This window comes from Thermobia domestica, chromosome 16, assembly GCF_964235325.1.
Source record: "Thermobia domestica chromosome 16, izTheDome1.hap1.1, whole genome shotgun sequence".
NCBI classification, from domain to species: domain Eukaryota; kingdom Metazoa; phylum Arthropoda; class Insecta; order Zygentoma; family Lepismatidae; genus Thermobia; species Thermobia domestica.
The window spans coordinates 33,755,007-33,780,633 of NC_137469.1; the positions used below are offsets into that span (position 1 = coordinate 33,755,007).

General features: G+C 36.4%; 1 protein-coding gene across 1 annotated transcript in view; it reads left to right on the forward strand.

Annotated features, from left to right (window-relative positions):
- Positions 1-25,627, forward strand: part of LOC145672445 (uncharacterized) — a 62,470-nt gene that overhangs the window by 22,945 nt on the left and 13,898 nt on the right. The window contains exon 2 of the mRNA XM_081741599.1: positions 1,497-25,416. Within this exon, the coding sequence (XP_081597725.1) occupies positions 1,497-25,416 (23,920 nt within the window). The remainder of the gene's footprint in view (positions 1-1,496; positions 25,417-25,627) is intronic.

A 25,627-nucleotide genomic window follows, 5' to 3' on the forward strand; every position in this document is an offset into this window, starting at 1 on the left:
CGCAGAAGTGGCACTTGCGTATTGGACACAATCATCAAACTCATTCCTATTTTTAGTGTTTGAGGTTAACCATTCGTATCGTCCTGCTGAGTATTCGGCACATTCTTGTACAATGTCCAGAATATTCAGACCTCAGAAAATATTGGGTTTTGGTAGATAATGTTGTGCGAGGATCAGTGAAAAAGTTAGTTGCAATGCTTAAGAAAATAAAACAGGATAGAAATTTTACAATAACTTTATTTGTATCGTAAAGTTCCATTCACAGTCTACTTTTCAATCAAATTACCTCCGTTATTTAAGCACTTGTCGAGGCGTGGTACAAGTTTTTCTATGTTCTGCAAAAAAATCCTGTTCACTGTCCGATAACCGTTGTTGGGCTGCAGCTTTCACCTCGCAATCCGAATGGTGTCCTCGCTTTGCAATTTCCTCTTTCAAGTGACCAAACACATGGAAGTCACGCGATGAAAGTTGGTTTCACACTTCCCACCTAAACTTTGTCAGAGTCGCAGTTAATGGTCTTCTCAGCATCGTCAATATCTTTACGTCCATTCTCAAACATGTTGCACCACTTCGCGATAGCTTGACGTGACATTGTATTTTCACCATACACTACATGCAACTGCCAATTAATGTCAGTGGAGTTACACTTTTTCACCCACACAAAACGAATCACTGCACGCATTTCCAATTTGAACGCCACTTGTAGCTGTTGAGACATGTTTACGACTGTTTATCAGAACACTTCCATTTGCCTCGTGAAAGCCGCTACGTCACACGATACAGCTATATGTCCGATACAGCTATATGTCAGCTATATTGCCACACAGTTTCATCAAAATAGCCTTTGACCGAAAATATTTACGAAGGAGTGCAACTATTGGCCTTTCCATGACCTCTGTTTTAATTTTTTGTACAAATGCTTAGTTATTGTATTTGATAATTACTTATTTTGTTTTATTGAATATTTGTTCGAGATTTTATTCTTTTGTATGTTTTTCACAAGTCAAGCTTTTATTTACTGTATTTGTATTTGAAATCCTTTTGTAAAAAGAATTTTTCGGTCACTGGTCTTTTCATACCAGGAAAAAAACTTCGGTGCTGACGTTCTCATTAAACCCTCCAATCAAATAATCAACCAGTTCTGACCTTGACGCTGCCTTTGATGGACCAAATAGGTATTAACCACATCAGTTACGTAATGAATGAGAAATACGTAAAAGTAATTTTAATACTTAAAATAAGAAGTAAATAAATAAAAGTAAATACAACTTTAAATATGTCATATCTATATCTATATCTATATATATCTATATCTATCTATCTATCTATCTATCTATCTATCTATCTATCTATCTATCTATATATATATATATATATATATATATATATATATATATATATATATATATATATATATATATATATATATATATATATATATATAGTATATAGTATATTTGCAATGTAGTTTATTTTTCTTAATCTTGTTTCAAAAGGCCGAAGAAGCTACGGTATTATGGCTCTCCAAAAGAAGCAAAGATCCAGAAATATCTCCGCAAATCCAAACTGAAGAAGCAGAGCCGCCACAAAATTTTAGTGAAAAAGTTTCAACATTAGAAGCCTCTACAAGAAAAGAGTATGAGTTGACGGACCAAATATTCACCGATCCAAACGTTATCGCTCAGACCACACAGTTACCTCCACCGTTGACACAATCTGAATCTCTCAATGAGGATGCGTTGATTAACGTGGAGACAATAAGTACAGTGTCTACTGTAACAGAACACACTATTCAAGATGCTGACACTTCAGCAACACCTGAAGTTAGCGATGTATCTGTTCCAGCAGCTCAGAGATTTCTGGCTCAACAGCACTTATCACAGCAACCTGGACATGCTCTTTCAGGTTGTGTTGTACCGGAATGGTTACTAGATAAAAATTACAACTTACTTCGTTTCAAAGATGTAAAATACCTTATTCAAAAAAGGTTATTCTGTTCCAGTTGCAAAAAGAAGCCTACTAAGAAAAAGAGTTCTTGTCCTGAAAATCCTAAACCAAAAGTCATCAGCGGAGATTTTTGTGAAGAACAAGGTCCTCAGCTTCCAGAAGAGGAAATGAAGAAATTACAATCGTGTAACCTAAGATGCCAATCCAAACCTGCAAAATTCGAGAACAAAGAAAAGTTTAAGTATGGTGTAACACGGTCTACAAGAACAGTTGGATTAAAACCTCCACCTTTCTGTCCTGGTAACGCAATAAACCCATGTTGCCCACCACAAGATCCAGTTTGTCCACCGGAAGGACCAGCTCCATTTAAAATTTTACCGCAAGAGGGAGAGTGTGACATCCCTCAAACTGGTTTTCAATGTGCTAACAAACCAAAGTTACCGGCAAAAAAAGTATGCGAGGAAAGTCCGAGACCTCCGAAGGATGTATGCGAACAAATGGCTGGAAAGACTAAAATAATTGTGCAGGATTTGAACCGACAATGCGAACTTGAGCCTGGTGTTTCTTCTGACCCAGATATCAAATTGAAATCATGTGTTCATGGTTCCTCAAAAGCAAATACTACCATAAAAAGTAGCGTTTCTAGGAGGGGATCAAAGGGGAGTAAATCAGGAGGCTGCTCAGGCTGTGGATCAGGTAAAACTACACAAAATACAGTGTATTTACCAATGGTCGAATCAACGAGAAATGCATCAACTGGTCATTCATCAAGTAGTTGCGGTATGGGCGACAAGGAAAAGCCATGCAAGGACGAAGAAAAACCCAAAACTCCTGCAGATGCATGCAAGCAAAAAATCAAAGAAAAAGAGTTTCAAAGAACATTGTGTAACCAAGGGTACAGATGTACTCCAAAGATATTACCATTGCCTCAGAAATATAACCCTTGTGACCCTCCACCGCCACCAGAACCAATCGTGAGTGTTGCAGGAGTACGACCAGATCATCGACCATGCTCTGAAGATGCTTGTCCGCCTATACGGAACATGAAAATGCTCCCTCTTTGTCATGATATACCCGAGATCGATGATATCGATACGAAATACTTGAAAGTAAAGAGACCACCAGAAATTATCAGCGCTGAACCAAAACGAATGAAAGTGCAAGGAGTTCAACCCACTCGGAAAGCACATTCAAGAGGATTTAATAACGGGGAATCAAACCCTGAAGTATGCAAAACTTCTAAACCTGGTCCTGACAAAGCAGCAGTGAAAACTCCAGATCCTTGTGTTTACACTCCAAAATTACCTGGGAACACAATCACAGAGAAAATAGTTGCCAAGGTAATGAAAGAGAAGATTAGAACTAACCCATTGTGTCAGAAAAAAGAGGAGCCGTGCACCAAGTTCCGAAAGTCTCAAAGAAATGCATGTAAGCAGACCCAACCAACACCGATAAGCACATGCAACGATGGAAAAATCTGCCCTGATCCTCTAAATAAATCTGGACAGCCTGATGGTGTTCCCTGTGTAGAAACAGATTGCAGGAAAGTAGAATATGACACTATATGTGATGAACTGGAAGCCAAGAGAGGACAAACTCCAAAACATTGTCACGAGAAGGATAAAAAATCTGGCGGATGTGACGAAGATGGAAGCAGTAGATGTGGTTCTTCTTCGTGTAAAAAAAAACTCCAAATTTGGAATAGAAGTAAATTTATAGAAATCCAAAAGCAAAATCTAAAAAAAGATCTTCATACTTTATCACAAAATCCAAAGATAAAACGAGAAAATACTGAGAAAAATCTAAAAAAAGAATTAGCTAAAGAAACCAATAATCCGCGTCATAATGTAAAAATATATCCAGCTCATGCTACGATCAAATACTCCGAAAGCGTTGAAAAAAATATTAATCTCGGACGCGTAACAGAAAATACTCAAAATAAAAATAAACCACGATCGATTTCCAAAGCTGCAAAACATAAACATCGCTCCGTTAAAAGTTCAATCAGAAGGAAGAGATATGATTCACAAGCTAAATGTACCGAAATAAATAACACAACCGATTTAACACTTGACGAGGTATTTAAAAAATTCAAACTCGAAAATTTGTTGCACAATATCCAAAATATTTTGACCAAGGAAACAGCTCTGGCTCTGAAAGGGTTATGTGAATCCAAAAACACCAATCCACAAGTGGCCGCTTCAGTTTTAGAGAAGGTTCTTCAGGAAATCAAAGAGAATATAGCAACATTGAAAGCATCCTCACAGATGGGCCAAGAAAACAAGGAAAACGTTCCAAATAAAGAAGTTACCGCTGAAGTCAAGCAACAGTCGAATCAGCCAATTAGAGATATAATTTCAGACATCAATAGACCAAAAACTATCACGGAAAACAGCCAACAGTCTACTTCAATTTCTTCAAGTCAACCTGTCGAAGCTTCAACTTCTAAAATGAAGTCAACTGAAGTCAAGCAGGAAAATATCCAACAAAACAAATTTACTGAACACAAAGCAGTTTGTAAAAGTAAGTCACAAAGAGAAACAACAACTTATCATAAAAAGTCACATGTGACAGCTACTGGATCTAGTTTCACGAATAAAATATCTGAACAGTCAAATAAAACTAATGACCAAATTCAAAAACAGCGTAAAAGAAAAAGATGTACAGGTCCTCAGAAAAATACTTCTTTCAATGAACTATCAAAACAGTTTTCTTATTATGATTCAATTGCTGGAGGAAAGACTAATTGGAAAACATATGAGAAGAATGGAAAAAACAATAAAGCAGGAGCGAATCGTACGTCATATGGAAAATATAAAGAAAAAAGAACGAAAAGTGGCAAATCTCAAATTCGTGAGTCGAACCGGATATCTCAAAGAAAATTATACTCAAAAGAAACAGATAATATGGAAATGTTCTCAAGTAATAAACAGTCAAGGCTTTCAGAACTCGACACGGCAATGTCTAAAGAACTCTCTAGAGGTTCAGGCAATGAATACAAAAGTGATTACAAAAATACTCAGCAAAAATCTTATCTTAACGAGAAAGCCATTGAAGAATATGAAGAAAATATAGGTGCTAAAAAAGAACATACAAATGTATTGAATTTACAAACCAAACAAGGAATCCAATATCACGCAAGTAAATCTACAACGAATCAAAATTATTCACATAATCCAGAGAACAATAAGAGAAACACGAAAGATAATTCTGGGGATTCAATTCTTAAAGACCAAGCCAACACAAACAAAAATAAAGTTCAAGCATCGAGCAGTGCATGTTCTAATGTAGAAACTCCATTGTTACGTAGTTCACGCGCCGAAATCGACCTTCGAAAAGTAGGCACACTCGAGGAGGAAACTGGAAACAGACACCAAATGAAACCAGCAATTAACAAACAAAAGACTCACGAAAGTAAAAGAAATGAAAAGAAAGAAACAAATAAAATGTTAATTGATTCACATAATAAGCAAATTAACAGACAAAACATAACTAAAATTGTGAAAAGTGATAACGATGTACAAGAAATAGCTGACAAACTTCGTCATGGTAAGCAAACTAGTGATACAGTTCATATAAAGAAACAGGACGTCGGTACTAATTCAATGAAAGCGCAGTTTGCAAATGATGCAGACGAAGAGAATAATTTACTAAACAGCTCGCATGCAAAAGCCAATGCTCGGGATGCAGATGGATTTATAAAAGAATCACAACAAACAGAAATTTTATCTGAGGATAAATCATCAACAGGCACTCAAAGACAATCGCATCTTAAAGAAAATGAAGTGCTTATCGATTCATATAATAACCAATGTACTTCAAGTGAACTTACGCAGACTATGGCAAGCTCTCACGAACAAAGAAATGTACTATCTCATCCGAAAACCAGTGATATACACTCAAAAGATCAAAGAATATCTTGTATAAATAAATACACAGTACAAAAGACGCCGTTTGGTGTTGGTTTATATGAAATAACTACATCTGAAAGTAATTCACAAACTGCACTACGCACTCAAATGAACTTTTCAAACTTAAATGAGAATAATCCAGCAAAACTGAAATCTACTCTTGATGGTGATGTAAATAAAACCTCAAGAACATTAAAGAACAAGAACAATCATGAATATTCAAATAATGATAGCAACTGGGAAGATTGCTTGCCGTCGAGTGCAACAGTCAAGACAAAATCAAACGATAAGAAGTTACTAGGTGCGAGCAGTGAACTGTCTTCGAACCAGTGCTCTTCTGAAGATCAAGATTTGTCTTGCGTAGTTAAAGCAGAAATGAAAAGGGATGATTCACGAACTTACCACAGTGATCAGAAATCAAATGTTTACTTGGGTGAAAAATACACTGCAAATTCAGCAAATATGAATAACTCAGAAGCTTCAAACAATATGGAGACAGAAAATAAATTAAGTAATATCTACAACTCGAAAGATATGACTGAAAATCATGGAACTCCAGAAACAACTAAACCAAAGTTGAAATATGAGGAAGTAACAGCAACAAGTGATGAGAAGAATTCAAGAGATTTTTCTACTGAAAGTCAAGTGCAGTATTGTGCTGACAAGAATAAAGCACAACAAGCAAGTTCTAATCAATGTTTGAGGGAAGTGATAACTGACGCCACTATTTTGCAAACTGGATTAGATAATCCAAACCCAAATGTACATTTGAGTGAAAGACACAAATTAAAATACCAGCATTGTTCAAAGAAGTCTTGCTTTGATGACAGAGAAAATAGTAATTGTGAAGGAACTTCAAATAACGTGAATAATCATGAGTACAGCTGGAAAGATGTGAATGGTAATTCTATGTTGTCAAAAGCAACAGCAGCTTCAAAGTTGGACAATATGAACACAGCGGAGACCAGAAATCAAGAATTTCGTGAAGTTGAAAAGTTAAGTAGTGCAGACAATTGTCGTAAGCAGCCAAACTCACATATGAAGTCATTTGAAGTAGCTAATATACGAACTGGTCTGAACACTCGAGAGCAGCATAAGAGTATTGATGAACGGTATGATGGAAAAGATCTACCTTCCATGAACTTTGGCGACAAACGAAATAGAAACTCACAATCTTCGAAGAACATGAAGAATCATCAAAGGTTATGCAGTGATGACGATTTGAAAGGAGTGAAAGAATCTTATTTACCATCAGAACTAGAATCAAAATTGAATAACAAGGAAACAAATGAAAGGAAACAGATGCATTCCAATAGAACTCCTTTTACTGTTTTATCAGAAAAAACTGCGATTAACAAAAATGTAAATCCAGAGACAATACAGAATCATGTTAACAAAAACAATAATGATATTCCTAAGTGCAAAGAAAGAGCTTATGCATATAACAATGTTAACGAAATAGATGTTAGAACTTACCTATCGCACACTGATTCAGTTGGTACCCAATCTTACAGCAGACTTATATCGGTTTTGGGCAAGGATCTTCGACGGCCACCTCCTGTACAAAAGAACAACACAGAAATGGATTCCAATAATAAAATTTCTGCAGATAATAGTAAAACAAGTACAGATAAAAATAGGCAACAGGATCCTCAAGACTATAGCCGATACTCAGGAAACGATGAATTAAGTCCAAAACCTGAGGAGAAATGTTTGTCATCGACTAATGCCAAGGCTGATTTTCAAGACAACATGACTGCACACAAAGACATTGAGAAGAATAGTGCTTATCAACAATATGATACTCCAGTGTCTGTATTTGGGTTTCATGCTAATGAAGAATCTCCAAAGTGCATGCCCTACAATGAGAACCCTTGCTCCAATATTCATGAAACACAAGGATCATGCCTCTACCCATCCATGAACAAAATAGCGTATGATAAAATTAACGCTGATACAGACAGCAATAATATTGGGTTTCAAGAGAGTACAAAGTTATGCACTGAAGACGATAACAAATCCTATGGAAAACCATTTCAAAATCAGTCAAATAGTTCTAAGATCGAATCTTCAGTTAATAGCGACAACAGGCCATTGTATGCTACAGATAACGGTAGTCGAGCTCAATTTTTAAATGATATCAAGCTACAACGATCAGAAAAATGGAATAACAACAAGTGTTTTGCGTCAAGTTCTAACAAAACACACAAGATTAAATCTAAATCAGAGGATGTGAATGATGGTCTTGGGATATCATCTTTAGAACAATCGCAGCAAAGTAAATCTGCAGCTAGAATTTCTAATTGGTCACCAAGCAGCTGTGGTGATCAACCTATTAATTCACCGACCAGTCGAGATATTTCTAATAAAGGTTCAGAAGCTGCACTAAGTTCAAAAACGAACAAACGACTAGCAAGTTCATTTAGGACAGAAAATAGATCATATCACGAAGTTTCCACTTCAAAAGAGAATAGGAACTCTGCAAATAACATGAAGGAGAACTACTTTGTACAGCATGTTGAACAAGGAGTGAAGTCTGAGTCAACACAAAGGGAGTTTTACGGAGGAGAGTTTACCAAAGAACAAAATTATGTATTGCCAGGATCAGAATGTTTCTCATCGGAACACAAACCTCATATTGTAGAAAACAAATACGTACATTCACAAAAATCTTCACATTCTAACACAGAATCTTCAAACGAATCTAATTTTTATACTGCTTTCTCAAGGAGAGAAAAGAAGAAAAGAATATCAGCAAATATCCCACGTGATTCGCAGCCTGGCTCAAAATCACAAGCATTTATAAAAATGCAGTCACCTGTTAAACTTGTGAAACACACTTGGCAAGATCAATTTAAACGTTCTATTCAGTACAAGTTAGCAAGAACTTCTAAAAGTAATTATCTTGCTAATAAGCTCAAGTACAAGACGTTTCGCAGAAATTTTGGACTGTCTACACGTAAATATATCGAACCTCCTTTTATGGCGTATATTCCCCGCCTGAAACAATATTCAACTTCTACAGCACAAGGCCAGAAACAGGATGGGGAGTTTGAGATTGTGGTATTGTCTGGTGGTAAATGTGTTCGAATCAAAGGAGGAGACAAACCTTTACAGATTGCATATGTGGGAAAAGAAGAAAAAGAGACAGACATGATGTTATATGGAAAGCAAACAAACTACAGTGTTCGCAGGAGTGAAACAGAAATTGAAAAGGATAACTTAGAGACAACTGATGTGTGCCAAGTAAACAGAGAGGATAGCAACATAAACGCACAAACGAATATTAGAAAAATAAAATATCTACCGAAAATTAATAGAAGAGAACATGAATTACATGTGTTCAGTGATGATTTTGTAGAAAAAGTGAAAAACTATGTTGAATATTATAAGAAAGTTGCCATCGAGAACTTCGAACAGATAAAATCAACGTTCACTGAAAGACAATCACACGCAAGATACAATAAAGATCCTTTATTATATTACCAAAAACTGAAAAAACAACATGTCAAAGCCACCCAAGGACTAGTGGAAAATAATGACAAATTTCCAACTCAAAAGGATTATAAAAATATGTTGGCACCCAAAAGCACTTACGGTAAAAATAAGACGAAAGAAAAGATAACTTATAATGTGTTTGATAAGCAAGTTCAACCAAACAGCATGGAACTTAAAGAAGCCGCACCTTTTCAGAAGCCAACTACGAAAATAGAAACGCATAAACTTTCAGAGCTTCATTTAATGAAAGAGAAAGCGGAGTTGGAAACACGTCAATATCGAAGGGAGTTTTATCACGATGACACGAATATAAGGCTACGTGAGTATGAAGAAAACAGATTTCCAGGCATTAAAACAAGAAGATATGACCTAAATGTAGTTCCGAGCCAAGCCACGAAGCAAAGTCCTGCACAAGTTGCGTTCAAAATAAACTCTATACCAAGAAAGCCTAAGAAGTCTAGAATTATGCAAAAATATAAAGAATCCAAGTCTTTCCCACCTATTATTGATAGAGGGGTGCCAATTACCGTCAATAGATTACCCAACGTTACTTTTAATTATGTTAGTGGTGAAACGATGAAAGACAATTGTGCTCAAGTGTCAGTCAATACAGGCGTTTATGGTGCATCAATACCATCATTAAATACACCAGAATTTATTTTTAATAACACACGATCGTATAATAAAGAACCTTTACCTGTAAATGATGTGAAAGTTTGCATTTCACAAGAAGGAAAGATTGGGTGCGATGAAAATTCGGTACATAATAAATCTGAAATAGAATGTAAACCAAAGTCAAAATCATCCTTTCATTTCAGCAATATCGAAGATTTAATAAGCTCTTCAGTTGGCGTTAATACAAGGCGAGCGGCGCATATTCACATGGGATGTGTCGCAAATTATCCAGCTCAAGGCGACAAAGTGACCAAAAATATTACAAGAGGAATGAAATCATTTTCTAAATGCAAATGGAAAGCAACAGCACAACCTACTTTCTTTACTAGAGCATTCGTGAAAAGAACACCAACGGCTGCTTTGTTTGAAGCAGAACCTACAGATATTTTGATAGAAGCAGAAACAAAATCTCGTCGAAGAAGGCAAGGAAGAAGAGGGCATCCATTAGTACAGAGAAGAAGATCAGTGAATACAAAGGCTAAACAACATCAGCGGCCAAAGGAAAATTCACCTCCCAATAACCAACAAAGAGAAGATGATGAACATACTCAAGCTATCAGTGACCATGCTGTAGGTTTTGTTCCAATTGCTGCAGAAGTTGGAAAGCGAACATATCGTAATTGTAGGAGGGCAAGTGCTCTCAAAGACACAGGCAACATACCTACACACATAGAAGAACCTTGCCTAGATGTAGAAATGGAAACAACTATTGTAGAGAACGAAGTGGTGTATGAAGTAGCGAGTAGACCTACGAAAATCCAAAATCCTTCAATGCCTCAAATATATTTATCAAAACATTATCATGGCGTTTCTTCGAATAAGTATTTGCCAACAGGATCAGTACTTAAATCAAAAGATGAACAAATGATGTCTTTCCGCAGTGAAAAGTCAAGCGATGAATTGGATGAATCTGTAAAAACTTACTCGCACGAAAACCCATCTCTTGGTGAACACAACAAGACCAGATCTTCAGAAATTTATAAACAAGAACTGCAACAATCCCCAATAAAGGATGGTGAAGCAAGAAAGAGCACTTTATTGAATAAAATAATAAAAACTTCTAAAGGAGTATTTATCAAACAAGAGCTAACAGAGCACAAACCTAATGAAGAAAATGTAGATAAATTTGATAATAAAAATTCCAAGATGTTAAGTGAAACTTCTAAGCACTCCACTGATAATCCAGGTCCTGAGCAGAAATATTCACAACTCTTAATTCAGAGGAGCAAATTAAAGACAGCAAATTTCATCACTCCGGAGGGTACTGAGACATCAAATTCTTTGGAGAAAGAAAAAGAAGAGGAATCTCAACAGAAGTCTTCATATATGAGGAACGAAAATACGATAAATGAAGTTGAACCACAAAATGAAGAATGTGTATTAAAAAAACCGGAGCATCCGCCCAAGAAGAAATTTCTTGACTCTCAATTCATATCACCAAATGTGGTCGAACTTGATCAGGACAGCTTTAACGATAAAGAAGATCTAAAGGTATGGAGCAAAATTGGCAGGGAAAAAAATCATCATGAGGAAGGATTTGGTGCCAATATCAGAAACATATTTACGATATACCCTGTATGTAAACTAAAGCAGAAAGAAGTTCATGAGCCACTATATAGTGTGCAAGCAGAAGCTGAAACAACCGGCTGCGGCACAATAACCACAGAGTATGATTTCAGAGATAGTCAAGACGAATACAAAAATTTGAAAGAATGCACATCTAAAAAGGCAGAAGACTTTGATGATATACCTGAAGAGAGCAAGACATATGAAGGTATGAGAGAAACTAAAGACGGTAGAGATGAAATTAAAACTAAGTTGGAAGAAAAGTCTGCATTTCTACGAAAAGAATTAGAGTATATGGGATTCAATGCAGAAGAAGTGGAAGAGGAAATACATAAATTTTTAAAGGACGAAAATACAACAGAATTAAAAGCTGACCCTCTTGAATCAAGTTTTCAACTGGATAAGAAAGAAACATTAGCATTGCCAGAATCTAAGAATATGGGTGATGGAACGAATTTTGTAAATATTGTTACGCCAGAGTTGATGCCAAAACAGCATAGTAATGTCCCCAAACGACCTCAATCACAGGACAAACATATTAGCAACTCTGCCTGGTCTGATACTATTAAAGATTCTGTTCTGGCAAGCAAGAAACCTGTAACTTCGTTACTTGAAAAATACTCTGACAACAACAAAGAAGTGAATGCTCAGAAATCAGTGAAGGATGATACTAGTTTTATTCGAAACAATGAGGACACAGAAAATGAACTGAAAAAAGTCCATTCTCCATACGATGTTATTAATTATTTAGACTCTACCATTAAAGATGAGTTTGCTGGTGAAAATTCAAACAATATTCTGTCAGCACAAGCAGAGAATGCTAATGTACAGCACCAGAATCTCTCCAAAATGGAGAATAAAAAAAGATCTGATACTTTGGAAGAAGCAACTTCTAAGCAAAGCTACTCTTCTGTTGTAGCAAACCAAGAAGACAACCCTTGTTATGACAAGATATTTAAAAGTGCTCTACCAAAGCCGACTATAAGGCCTTCATTGTCTGCTCAAAGAGAACATCTTGAGACATATTATAAGGATGAAGAGCAAGAACAAAATAGTAAGAAATTTGCTAACGTAACTGTACCACAAGTTAAATCATATGAACGAAGGGAAAATGCAGTGGAAAATTTGACAAACGTCATTTCAAGGAGTCCTATAAAACCAGCAGAAAAAGTTGACGAGTACACGAATCTGTCAAGAAAAAGACAGTGTCAAAACTCAGAAGAATTTATAAGTATCCGAAAATCACCACCAGAAAATAAACCATACGAGAAAACCCTACAGCAAACAAAACAAAGTAATCGTAAGTTGTTACATGAAGACATTCAGAATAAGCCTTCTAATCAGGAGTATATCATGTTAAATGAAGAACCTGGGAGGACTTATAAACATAAAGAAGTTCATAACGAGTCACTGAGTAATAACTTCAAACAAATTTATTCTCCATTAGACAACAACAGTGAGCATGGAACATACGAACAATTGGAATATATGAAAGAAAGATTTCCAAGAGAAGACAAGATGAAAGGAGAATCAAGAACAGAAGTAAACGCGCAGTACTCGAATATTCAAAAAGATTCTGATTACCAGTCTTACGTTACAGCAACAGAAGATGTGCCTGCATATAAAAGTTTAATAAAACAACTACCACCAAGAGAAAGTGTAAGATGCATAACGCCACTAAGGAAACCGTTATATAATGAAGAGAAAAATAAAATTGAAGAAATGAAACTGAACCAGACGGTCCTATATCTTAGGGGATTGAATGCAGATGATAATATTTCATTGGAAGATTCTGTTTCAAACCAAAGTTCATCAGGCAATTATTATTCAACAGATGAAGTTATATCTACGACAAAACCTAGCGTAGCGCAAAGTTCTGGGAGTACCTTGACAATGATGAACCAAAGATGGTCACGGAGATATGAGGAAAGTCGTCGAATGCCAAAAAATAATTTTGACAGATCTGAATATGGAGATAGTTCTACCAGTGAAATGCATTTCTCATCATTTAATTCAAAACATTATTACTCAACAGATACAACAGAATACGATATGGAAGTACAACAAGAATCAAAACCACCCATAAAACAATATGAAATTCCAATAAAGATGACGCCTCAAGTGGATAAACAAAGTACAGATTCAGATAAGATGCCTGCCATAATTCGCCATCCTCGTAAAAATAAGCGATGTATTAATTTTTGTTGTCAACCCATGAAAAGTAATATAAAGTTGCCTACGTCATGTAAAAGAAGAAAATCTTTTGTCTCCAGATTGAGAAGATCTTACAGTACAGCTACGTTTCTAGAATCGCACACGATACTCAATAACAACTTTAAAGATAGTGAGGTCATTTTAACTATATCTGCTGAAAACAAAGATTTAAATCAGGCAACTGGCTCTTGTTCTGTAAGAAATCCTTGCACTACACAGTGTGCTCAAGTTAGTGCGGTACAATTATCAAGGAATAGTGGTTTACATCAAGAGTCAATTGAACAATTGAATAGTGCAAAGTTATCTTGTAAAATCCCCATTGAAGAACGATTTAAACATATTTCTAATACGAATACTGCTTACAAGAAGCTTCCAACCACACTGCTAAGTGTAGAACAAGGGGAAACACGAAAAGAGTTTGACAAGTGTGGCAAGATGATATCCGGAAAGAAAACGGAAATAACTGAAAAGACAACATCCAATATAATGAGCAAGAGTCAACAGAATATTAAAGAATTACATAGCATATTTGATAATGCAGGCCCAGTTAAAGGTTCTCCAAATAACTTTCAAAAACAACAAATTCAAATCCCATCTTTCTTGACGGATGCAATTAAAAACTATGGATGGAGTGAGTCTACATATGTAAAACAATGCAAAATACGTACCACGAATCAAGGAAGTTTTATTGAGATTCTCTTCGGCAATAGTGAATACGATTTATTGATGAAAAGTGGTTCTTTTGAAGGCGAAAATCAGTCGGAAAAATATTGCACATTGCCAAACAAGAGTTTTAATAACGATGTATGTAGACACATTCCAGCCGACTCTTCTTCAGGAGATTTTGTTGTTACGATCAATATCAAGCCCTGTTCAAAACAATCAAATCTCGATCTTGAAGAGTTCATAGAATCTTCATTAGGAAAGCACCCAAAAGAAATTTTATTCAGAAACCAGGAGAAGAAGCGAAGAAATATAAGGTGCAGAATGAATAAATCTACTGCTCGACGCCCTTTAGCTTCAATTCTTGCCACTAAAAATAGATTCAAACTTTCAAAAAACGACCATTCCTCGTTAATGGAAGAAAAAAATGAAAAGTTTCAATTCCAGAGAACCTCTCTGAAGAAGAAGAATAAACGCCTCTCTAAAAAGATACTATCAACCAACTATGTAACTGTTAGTTCTCTTCCATTATCAAAAAACGAAATGATTGCTCCAATGTTTGTGAGGCGGTTTAGCAGGAAATCTGATGAAAGTGACAAACTTAATATCCCAGAAGAGATGTCTCCCGACACATCTAAAATCAACGAAAATATGGAAATAAAGCCTGCTGCTGATCTTCAACTTCAGAAAAGTGGAAAAAACACATCTAGTGGCACCACGGAAAGTCATAAATTTTCCATGTCTCATGGTGAGGAGGACTACGTATCTCCTGTTTATGAACGAAGAATAAAAACTAGAAGTTCATATATCACCAGAAATCTAAGAAGTGATGGGAATAAGTTCTCGTCTAACCAAGATTTGGCTTATGTCGTTGTTAGCAAAGATACGAGCAAAGCAGAAGACAATGTTTCAACAAATGATTCAGTTGCTTCTGATACTGCCTCACAAAATGTATTAAAACAGCCTGAGATAGAGGCAAAGTCACGTATTCCTGATTTAAGAAGATCAAAAATTATTTCTAATCTAGGTGAAAGAATTGAGGATGATTCTGATATTGAAGAAGCTGGAGTTAGCAAAGATCTAAGATTTTCTCAACAGAAAAGGGAAACTGAATTTCAGAAGCCCGCCAACAAGAAAGATGTTCTTACTAAAGAGGAGGTTGTAGCCAAAATTCGTAGGCGGATGAAAGATTTGTATGAAAAATCACCTTCTACTCTGTATGGTGGGAACCAAGCATCTGAACAGAAAAGAGAAATTAAGGTAAAAGAGCCCATTACTAAAGCAAGTGTTCTGACTAAAGAAGAAGATGTTTTAAATATGGGAAAGCGGATAGAAGATGAGCCTGATGAACCACATTCTTCGCTAGAAAATAGACCATTGCCAGTAGAAAAAGCCACAAAAAAGGATGACAATAAGATGTCCACTATAACAGAAGAAATCATTTTAAATGTTGGGAAGCGCATTGAAGATTCATCAACAGAGCCCTCTTTCTCCCATCAACAGTCAAAGTCAGAAAGACAAGAAGCGGTGACTGTGAAAGATGTAGGAGCAGCTGGAAAAGAACTTGAATTTGAAGACAAGTTGCAACAAGGAGGAAAGAAAGATTCACTGTCAATAAATGAAATAATATCGAATATTGGGAAGAAGATAACGGACGCTGTGGAAGATGCTTTGATAATACAGCAGAAGCGGCAAGAGCTACGAAACCAACAGCCAAAATCAGCTTCGGACAAACCACAACAGCAATCAGTGGGTGCTACATTCCCACCAGATAAACAGAAAGATGAGGCGGAGATCATTTCTAGATTAGGAAAAAGAATAAGCACTGAGCAAGAAGAAGATGAACTCCAGTTGGTAGATCACCGTTCAGTAAAAGAAAGATCTGAAGTAAAAAAGGAACTTGCACCTGAAAAATCAGCTACGGTCGGGAATAAATCAAATCAAGCCAATTCTTCTTTATCTTCTGGAGTAAATAAACCAGTTTCCTCTTCTGGTGTAAATAAACCAATTTCTTCTTCTAGTATAAATGGGCCAGTTCAAGGTGCACCTTCCCGTTCGCCGTATCCAAGAAATCGGAAGAAAATGAGCAAACCCTATTCCCAAAAGAAAAAGAAGAAAGGATCAGGCAGTGGTCATGGAGCAATGGCAGGCAAACCTTTCCGACCACAAACGCCTCCGTATGGAGCAAAATCTGGTCGATACGCCAAGTCACCTGCAGTTAAGAAGTTGCCTAAAAAGCCTACCCTTGTTGACAGAATTAATAAGTCAAAGGTTGACGATAAGGCAACAAAATTTTCTCGAGTTGCGAATGAAGAACTGTATATCAGAAATCCTATTTCTCGCTCTTCAATATCAAGGATAAACAAACAAAAAGAAGCCAAATGGGAACAAAGAGAAGCAGAAGCTCCTAAAAATATATCTTACCAAGATCTTGAATCAAAAGAGCTCCAGAAAAAATCAATGGTTAATGTAACTGCTTCCGTGGGCAATGAAAATAATCTTCAGTCATCTTTTAATCCTAAAACAGGTACAAAAGAAGACAATAATATGACATACTCTGGTAAAATGAGAGAAGCTAGTCCAACTGGCAGTATACCGAAAACCAGTTCAGTATCACGAATAGACCAAGCAAAACTATCAACCTCGGCTAAGGTTGACGATAAGGTAACAAAATTTTCTCGAGTTGCGAATGAAGAACTGTATATCAGAAATCCTATTTCTCGCTCTTCAATATCAAGGATAAACAAACAAAAAGAAGCTAATTGGGAACAAAGAGAAGCAGAAGCTCCTAAAAATATATCTTACCAAGATCTTGAATCAAAAGAGCTCCAGAAGAAATCAATGGTTAATGTAACTGCTTCCATGGGCAATGAAAATAATCTCCAGTCATCTTTTAATCCTAAAACAGGTACAAAAGAAGACAATAATATGACATACTCTGGTAAAATGAGAGAAGCTAGTCCTACTGGCAGTATACCGAAAACCAGTTCAGTATCACGAATAGACCAAGCAAAACTATCAACCTCGGCTAAACAATTAGCAGTTGAGTTTTCTCTTCCTAAATTAGCAACTGATAACAAAAACTGTACAGGTGACATCGCTATACCCCGATGTAGCAGTAAACCAAACAGAATGCTTAAAGAGGAATTTCAAAGAAGGACTGTTAAAGAACAATTAACTTTTAAATGGTTAACTTCTCCAACTAATAATGCAGGATCAAAATCAATGACCAGAGAAAGTACATATGTCCAAGAGATGAAATCGCCGACCTCTCGACGTGAGTCAAGTTTCAAGAAGAATGCTGAATTTACTAAAGTAGATAACGTCATCTCAAACTTCAGAAAGTGGGATATTGACAGAAATAATGTGAGAGACGATACAAAAGGTTTGCATACAGAAAGGCGTAGATTCTTGTCTAGAATAGCACAGACACCTGCCAGAAAAGCTTTGAGGTCAATCAGTTTTCTCCACGCCCTTACTAGGAACTCAATGACTAAAATCGAACAACTAGGCTACTGGAAGTCATATAATAGAACGTTTTCACCCGAAATGTTTTTTGCTGCAATGTCAAATTTGATGCACAACCAACAGGATCATATGAGTGCACAATATCTAACCATTAACCAAGTATGTAACATTCACACACAAGCCAGTCTCAGTAGTAGTAATAAGATGAAAACTTACGGTTATGGATACACTGAAAAAAGAGTCCGTAAAACTTCAACGAAAGAAGAAGTGGCTAATACATCAAAGAAGGACTCTCCAGCAGTAACTATCAACAAACCAAAACATTATCCTAACAAACATTGCCGTATGCCGTATAAGAATTATGGAGAACAAAACAAATCCTACTACATCACTTCAGGTATAACAACACCAGAAAAGTATAGGGTTAAACATAACTTTCTGCGTAGTAGCGAAACCTTACCTGGTGCTACTCTGAAGCAAGTTACAAAAAATACATCAAAACAATCGCCATTTTCTAGAAATGTGCTCAGTACTTTACGTAGAACTCAAGCATTACAAGCACCTATAAAGTCTCGCAGAGCATATAAGAAGTGCAAAGTAACTAACATAGTACTCAAGAAACAAACAACAGGTTCTTCTCCAAAAACTCCATTGAAAATTAGTGATAAAGAAGTTGTTACATCAAACATTAAGAAACATGCAAAACCTCATGACCAAATATCAAATAATCAAATGTTTTATGGACCTATTAGGATTCCTTTAGCTTCTGGAGATAGACCACTTAAATCTCTACGCATTCCCATAACAACCAAGACAGTCTTTACAATTCCAGTTGAGAAGGAAAAAGCTACTGCTAAGGCGTCACCAAGACCTACGAAACAAAAGAAGAAAGCTTCTTCTACAAATAATAGGGAAACATATTTTAGAAAATGTTTTCCACTACACACTTTATTCTCGTCTCAACGTGAACAGAACTTATTTTCTCTAAGACAAAACCCCACGTGCGTAGCAGCATCAATTTCAACATCTCAATCAATGCGAACATTGGATTCCAAAATACCATTAACTTATAACAAGAGCACTCGACAATTGCAACTAATTTCTCCTGGTAGGATCTGTAGAAACCTCGCAGAGAGTATTCCAGATAAATTTATTTCAAAAAACATTCTCAAAGAGGAAAATGAAGTGAAAGCAAAGTCAGTCAATGATACGTTACCAAGCTCGCAAAAGATGCGACCATCAAGCCATCAAATAACGGGAGAATTAGACTCAACTTGTTCTCAGAACGTAGGCCAAACTTCCACAACCGGATTGTCTATTCAAGAAAAGAATCTCAAGTTAGCTGAAAGCACTATAAACAATATCTGCTCTATTATATCACGACATTCCTTAACAAAATCTGAAACAGGAAAATCCAGCACACTAGCTAAGTCAACAGCATCGGTTGACGGCCAACAAAATAGAAAATCCGTGCTTGAGTTCAACGAAGATACCAATATTCTAGTAAATAAACGAAGTGACGCTGGAGGTAAAGACAAAGAGCAAGCATCTACAACTCGAACTGGAGACCCGATAAATTCGACAAGAGTGGACTTATGGAAGTCTGTAAATACGACTTCAAATTATTTTAATGACAAGAATCGAAAACCACATAATCAAGAGGTGCATATATTATATGAAAGTAGTCAACTACGTAAAGTATTTCCAGCTGGGAAAAAGAGAATCTTAGATCAAGAAGAGAGTACGACCAATTTGTCACGGAGAAATAATATGGAGTTTTCATCAAAGTCACCCAAGCGAACAAAACAAAGGACAAGCAGATCACGAAAGAAGATACGCGTTAGTCCAATGGCTGGAAAACAAATTTACTCTTCAGCTAATAATATTCAGATAAAAGAAAACGTGAGCTCGAAACAAAATGTATCTAAACTTCCAGCAGATAGTCCATCAACGGATGTGACAGAACTAGTAAGTGAAAGAGAAATTAACCAAATTGCAGACATGAGTGATAAGAAGGACAGCCCCCATTTCTTGCCACGAGAGTTGAAACCTTCTTATCAAAAGGAAGATAGTGCTACTATAACAACTGAAAAACCGAATCAGACAGAAATTACAGACAAAATGCTGCTACACACTAAGCGACCGAAAGAGAAAGTTAGACAAAGAGATACAAACTTCAACAATGTGAAGCCTTTTGCTGTCAAAGATCCTCTCGATGAAGATACAGAGATTGAAGTGATATATGCAAAATCGCCAAAGGAACATTCTAACAAATCACGTAGGGAGCAGCGAAAGATCTCAAAGATCTTATCAGCGAGCTTATTAAGAATTCCTTCCTATCCCCACACACCAAGTAAACATGAACTAAATGTGTTAATGAAGAGATTAAGTGAACTTAAAACCGCTCCTGAAGATCAGCAACACAAGTTTATAGTAGTATCTAATACTAAGAAAATAGTGCGAAAGCGTAAGAAAATAAAACATCCATCATTAATCGTTGACAATAATCCATTTGTATTATCACGCAAAATTACTGAAGATAAATCAAAGGTCTCGAAAGAAATGTCGGAACCTCTTGTATACACCAGCTCGACACAGAAGTTCGATGTACAACCTACTGCTAATAAAGAAGTTGAAGTGTTACCTGAAAAGGAGTGTCAATCATCCAAAACGTTTCCAGTTGCTGGAAAAAGTCACGAAGCTTTGCTTAAAGGTCCAGGAAAGTATCAAGTAGAGATTCGAAGTTCCGAAGAGGGAAGTAAACGAAAAAGTCGATTAATTATTTCACAATGTGATTCTGATCTAAAATCTAACGCGAGCGACGACAAAGAAGTATATTATGACTCTGTAAGTAGACAAGTCTCCGACTCAACTAATAAAGTTGAAGAAACTGCTGACGCTGAAACGGGAAATGATTTGGTGCAAAGGTACACATTAACAAAACAAGAACATGATATTTTACAGAAAGCCCTTCTGGAGATAACACAAACGCGTCCTTTTAGCAAAGAACTAACTGGAAAATATAGAGATAATATAGAGAGTCAGTATGATAATATGAAGAAGAAAGACAACGTGGCGTCAGGAATAGATAGTAAAAGAAAGTCTAGCGACAACTTAACCACTATCCGTGATCCATCAGATGTTTGGAAAGTGGCATCGGCGCTCAGGGATGAGCAACTGAAGTCAAAATTTAGAAAACTTGTAGAAGAATCTAAATCAAACTATGACATGATACGAAGGAAATTATCACCTGTAGTTCTAGCCATAGCTGAACAATACGAGAACAAATTCAAGTCGGCCAGGAACATACAGAAATATAATAAGACTGAAGATTTAATGGAACATGAACTATTACACAATACCATGGAAGTTAAATCTACACCTGTAGTAAAGGAGAAGTGGCCATTCTTTCCAGAAGAAACAAAAGATATTTCTCAAGAAGAACACACTTCTGTTGCAAGAGAGAAGTTATCTCCATGTACAGAAAACACACAACCAAATCAACAGTCGATAGAACCTATTTTAAACAGCTATTGTCGAGAAGCAGAACATAGTCCTGTTGGAGATAAAACCATACAGACAAATAAAAACCAAGTATCTTCGACTGTGGATAATACGCAATCGCATCTACAGCAGATAGAGAACAATATTTCAAAGAACATAGAAGTACCACTACCTGTTTCGAAACAAGTGCCACCACCGGGTGGTATAGGAAGGCAGAATTTCTCTCCAAAAAGAGTTAAAAGCCCAAACTGTAAGTCATCTTCTATTGTAAGACGTACCATTTCATATCCTGAGCAAACACGCAAAGCTATTACTGCCGCTAAAGAAAGGCAAGAGAGAAAGTTACAATCCAGGATAAGATCTGATAGCCTACATGCAGTACGTCGAAAGCGAAAGAGAACGACGCCCAAGAAACAAGCGAAATATATGACAAGTAGAAAGCGTCTTGATAAAATAGTAAGTCATATTGGTTCAAAGGATGTATGGGGCGAAGAGTTGAGCTCAAGAATCACGAAACCTGTAACTTCTTATCATAGTGCAAAAGATCCAGAAAATGTAGAGACTGGGTTTGACTCCCGAAAATCCATACCAGAACCTATACAGGAAGAGCACGAAAAACACGAAAGGAAAAGACACAAAAAAGACGAAAAACCAGTAACCAGAGGAGATAAATGTTGCAAGACTCATAATAATCCGAACGTGTCTCCTACCATAGTCCAACATAAGAATAGGCATGAAGACGGCCAAGAAAGGATATCACAACAGGCAAATAACATATTGGTTGCAAAAGGTTCTGCTCAGGTAACATCATATTCTTCGGAGAAAGGTTCCGTCCCAGGAAACATATCTCAAAGATATCTCAAGAAAACGATTCAAGAAACAGTGACCATATTGAAAAGTAAAGATTCGTCGAGACTTTATGAAACGAACTCCATAACTCAGTCTAAAACCATGAAAACTATGTCTCCTAATGACTATACAAAAACTGTCACAGCTTTATTAGACCAAATTGAGCTGTCATATTTACAACATCCATTACTTCAATCTAAAACTCCATTCAGAGAAAAAATTCTTACAAAAAGTGAAACAGAGAAGGGGAAACATTCATCGGGTCAATTTCATACTACAATTTTCAATAGAGGGAACGTAATAACAGATCAAGTTGAGCAACTCACTGGTTCATATATGAATGATACCACGCAAGGAGAAGAACATGAATGTTTAGTAGAACCAGCAACCAAAACATCAGCTAAAGAACAGAAGTATGTGTCATGTTCACCGAAGCTTTCGTTTGAAAAAAATAGTGAAGGGAGTGATTCATTGTTTAAGAAGGGAAACACACAGGAAAGTCCCAATCATACAATATATAGAATACCGGGGAATTCGAAGAAACGCCTATCAACCAAGATGTCAGCTAGCATTAACCCAGATATAGAGACAAGGATTTTATTTTCAGCAAACAAAGAGAATGTGTTCTCGCTTTACAACTCTAAAACTGTCAAGAATGATATGTTACGATCTTTTCCCAGAGCAAAGAGAGCTGGTGAATTTTGGCAAGAGATCGTGAAGAACCTGTCACGTCAGCGTGAAGATCGAAGACTCTTAGCCTTTTGTAGTAATTTCTCACCTGTCAGTTGTGATGAATTGGGTAAAAAGAAAATTACTAAAACCTCGTCCGATCTAAAGAACGTTTCTCCTGCGCCGTTCAAATCACAGAAACACTCTCGACACAATCACCCGACAAAATTACCTCCAACCGATCGAAAATTTAAATTATCCAAGCAAGTAGCCCCTCTTTCTCAAGGTAAAGTAAGTGGGAAAATGGCGTTACAAGAAAGACAAACACAAGATTTCAAAGTAGGAAAAAACAAACAGATACCAACACCAGTTTCACAAGACTTGAAACAGAGTCAGATTGGAGTAACAAATAATTCTCCAACAAAAAACCAACTGCAGGATCGTGTTGGGAGATCGAACAACAAAGATCAGAAACGTGTCGAGAGACGTGTACGTGAGACTAAACAGCTTCCATTTTTGGATAAAAGAATAGTAATACAAAAAACTACCAATTCAGTTCAAGCTGCGCAAAAAGATAAACCATCTACTTCCAACTTGCAAACAAAGAGTGATGATCTGACACGTGAATCGTCAACTAAGTTAGAAAAGCACAAGAGAAACGATTTGTTGCAAACATCGAAAAGAGTACGTTCTTATTATAAAATCAAAAAAGTTCCAAAGAACTACCGGCTAATATCTCGCACCACTGTAGTAGATCCTCTGGTTCTAAATCTAGGCTCACCTTCAAGAATATTGCCAGATAAACGCGCTCCTCACAGAACTTCACGTAACTTTTCAACACCAGAGATCAAACCGACTACTCGTCCGCCCAGGAAAACTAACTTTAGACACCGATTAGTTGTTAAGACAGTAAACAAAGAAAATTATCCTACTAAGAAAGACCATGTAAGCCGAGAAAAGAAAGTACAACTGAAGCCCCAAATATTTGATGATCCATTAGCCAAAAGACATTTAGATCCTAATGAACTACATTCTACACCTGTATTGCATTCTAAGTTACCAAGGATACAGTCAAAAGCCGAAATCATGGGACAACTGAAGACAAAAAATGTAAAACCAAAATCTGTAACAGGTCCTGCTAATATTAATGTGCTCGACGTCGCTGCTCCAAGCAAAATGTCTAATGTAAAACGTAACCAATCTCCAGTCGAAAATTTTATAAGTAGCATAACGGATCTAGCTTCTACACTTCAATCACAACCTCCAAATATGACAACTAAGAAAGAACCTGCAAATCAAACATCTGTTCCTAGTAACGCCGAAAATACAATAGACGTATTTAATAAGTTATACCCAAGTATACATATATGTAACACATCAAGTAGTTCAAAGAAACCTGTCGAAATTAATACTATAGGCAATATTAACAGAATCGTTGCAGTTGAACCCGAAAAAGCAGAAGACGCTATGAAAATTGAAGTCGCAACATTTCAACGACACACTTCGAATATCAAATCTAGATGTAAACAATTATCATCGGAAAAGATACCTAAAAGTAAACCATCTCTTCACGTTACTACGTTAGGAATAACAGAATCACAAATCAAAGAAATTACAAAATTAAATCATGAATTGTTGACACCAAAAAGGAAAAATATGGCGAAAAAGTCGGGGACAAATGACATCTTAACGGAAACAAGGAGCAACATTGTTAATAAACCACCAAGTTTGACTCAAACTAAAACGCAAGCTAGTAATTCTGTAGACCCCGAGAAACAAGTAATAGAAACCAGAGAATCTTCATACAAGCCGCGTGATGTAGAATTTCTCCCTGCTTCTGAAGCACAAGCTGTGGACATTGTGTTAGTAAAGCAGTTGACGAAGAGGAAGACAAAATTGCCAAAAAATCCTCTCCACGACAGAAAAAACCAAGCCGAGAAGAGTTACGACAGAAAAAGAGAAACTCAACACGCTGCTTACAGAGAAACTCAAACATTAAATACCATTACGTCTTCACACACTCAATCACCTACGATAAAACGAGCAACACCAAAAATTGAGAGCTCTTTCATAAACGAAGAATTCTTTCTGGATACAGATACAAAATCATCTCTAAAGAATAACGAAGCGAATAAGAATGGTCCTTTGGACATATCAGAATTCCAAGAAAAGTCAACTGAATCGGTGACAGTAGCCAAAACAAGCAAAGAATTCGGAGACTTATTCTCCCTCAACAAAATGTTTGACTTCAGCTTTGGGAAGTCGGCAGTGCGGGCTCTTGCGAACACAACATCAATCTGGAAATATTTCGTTCCTGGACAGCAGGTAAAGGAAAAGAGCACTCATAAGTCATTGGCTGAGGAGATCAAACGAGAGGCTTCATCGTGCACCATAGAGGACAAGCCGAAAAGTGCCCACAGACTACAAGCGGAAGAATTGGCAAATCAATCAGGTAAATACACACGTTGTTAAACTTTATATTCTTTTTTTAAAAAAAAATAAACTTAGAAAATAAAACTTCACAGTGATGGGAGTTTCTTCCAATTAGTTGCTTTTTATTTACTTATTTGTTTATTTAAGATAAGATGTGTCCGAGGATATATATATATATATATATATATGTTGATGAAAGGGAATTCAGTACGAACATTTAAATGAAAATT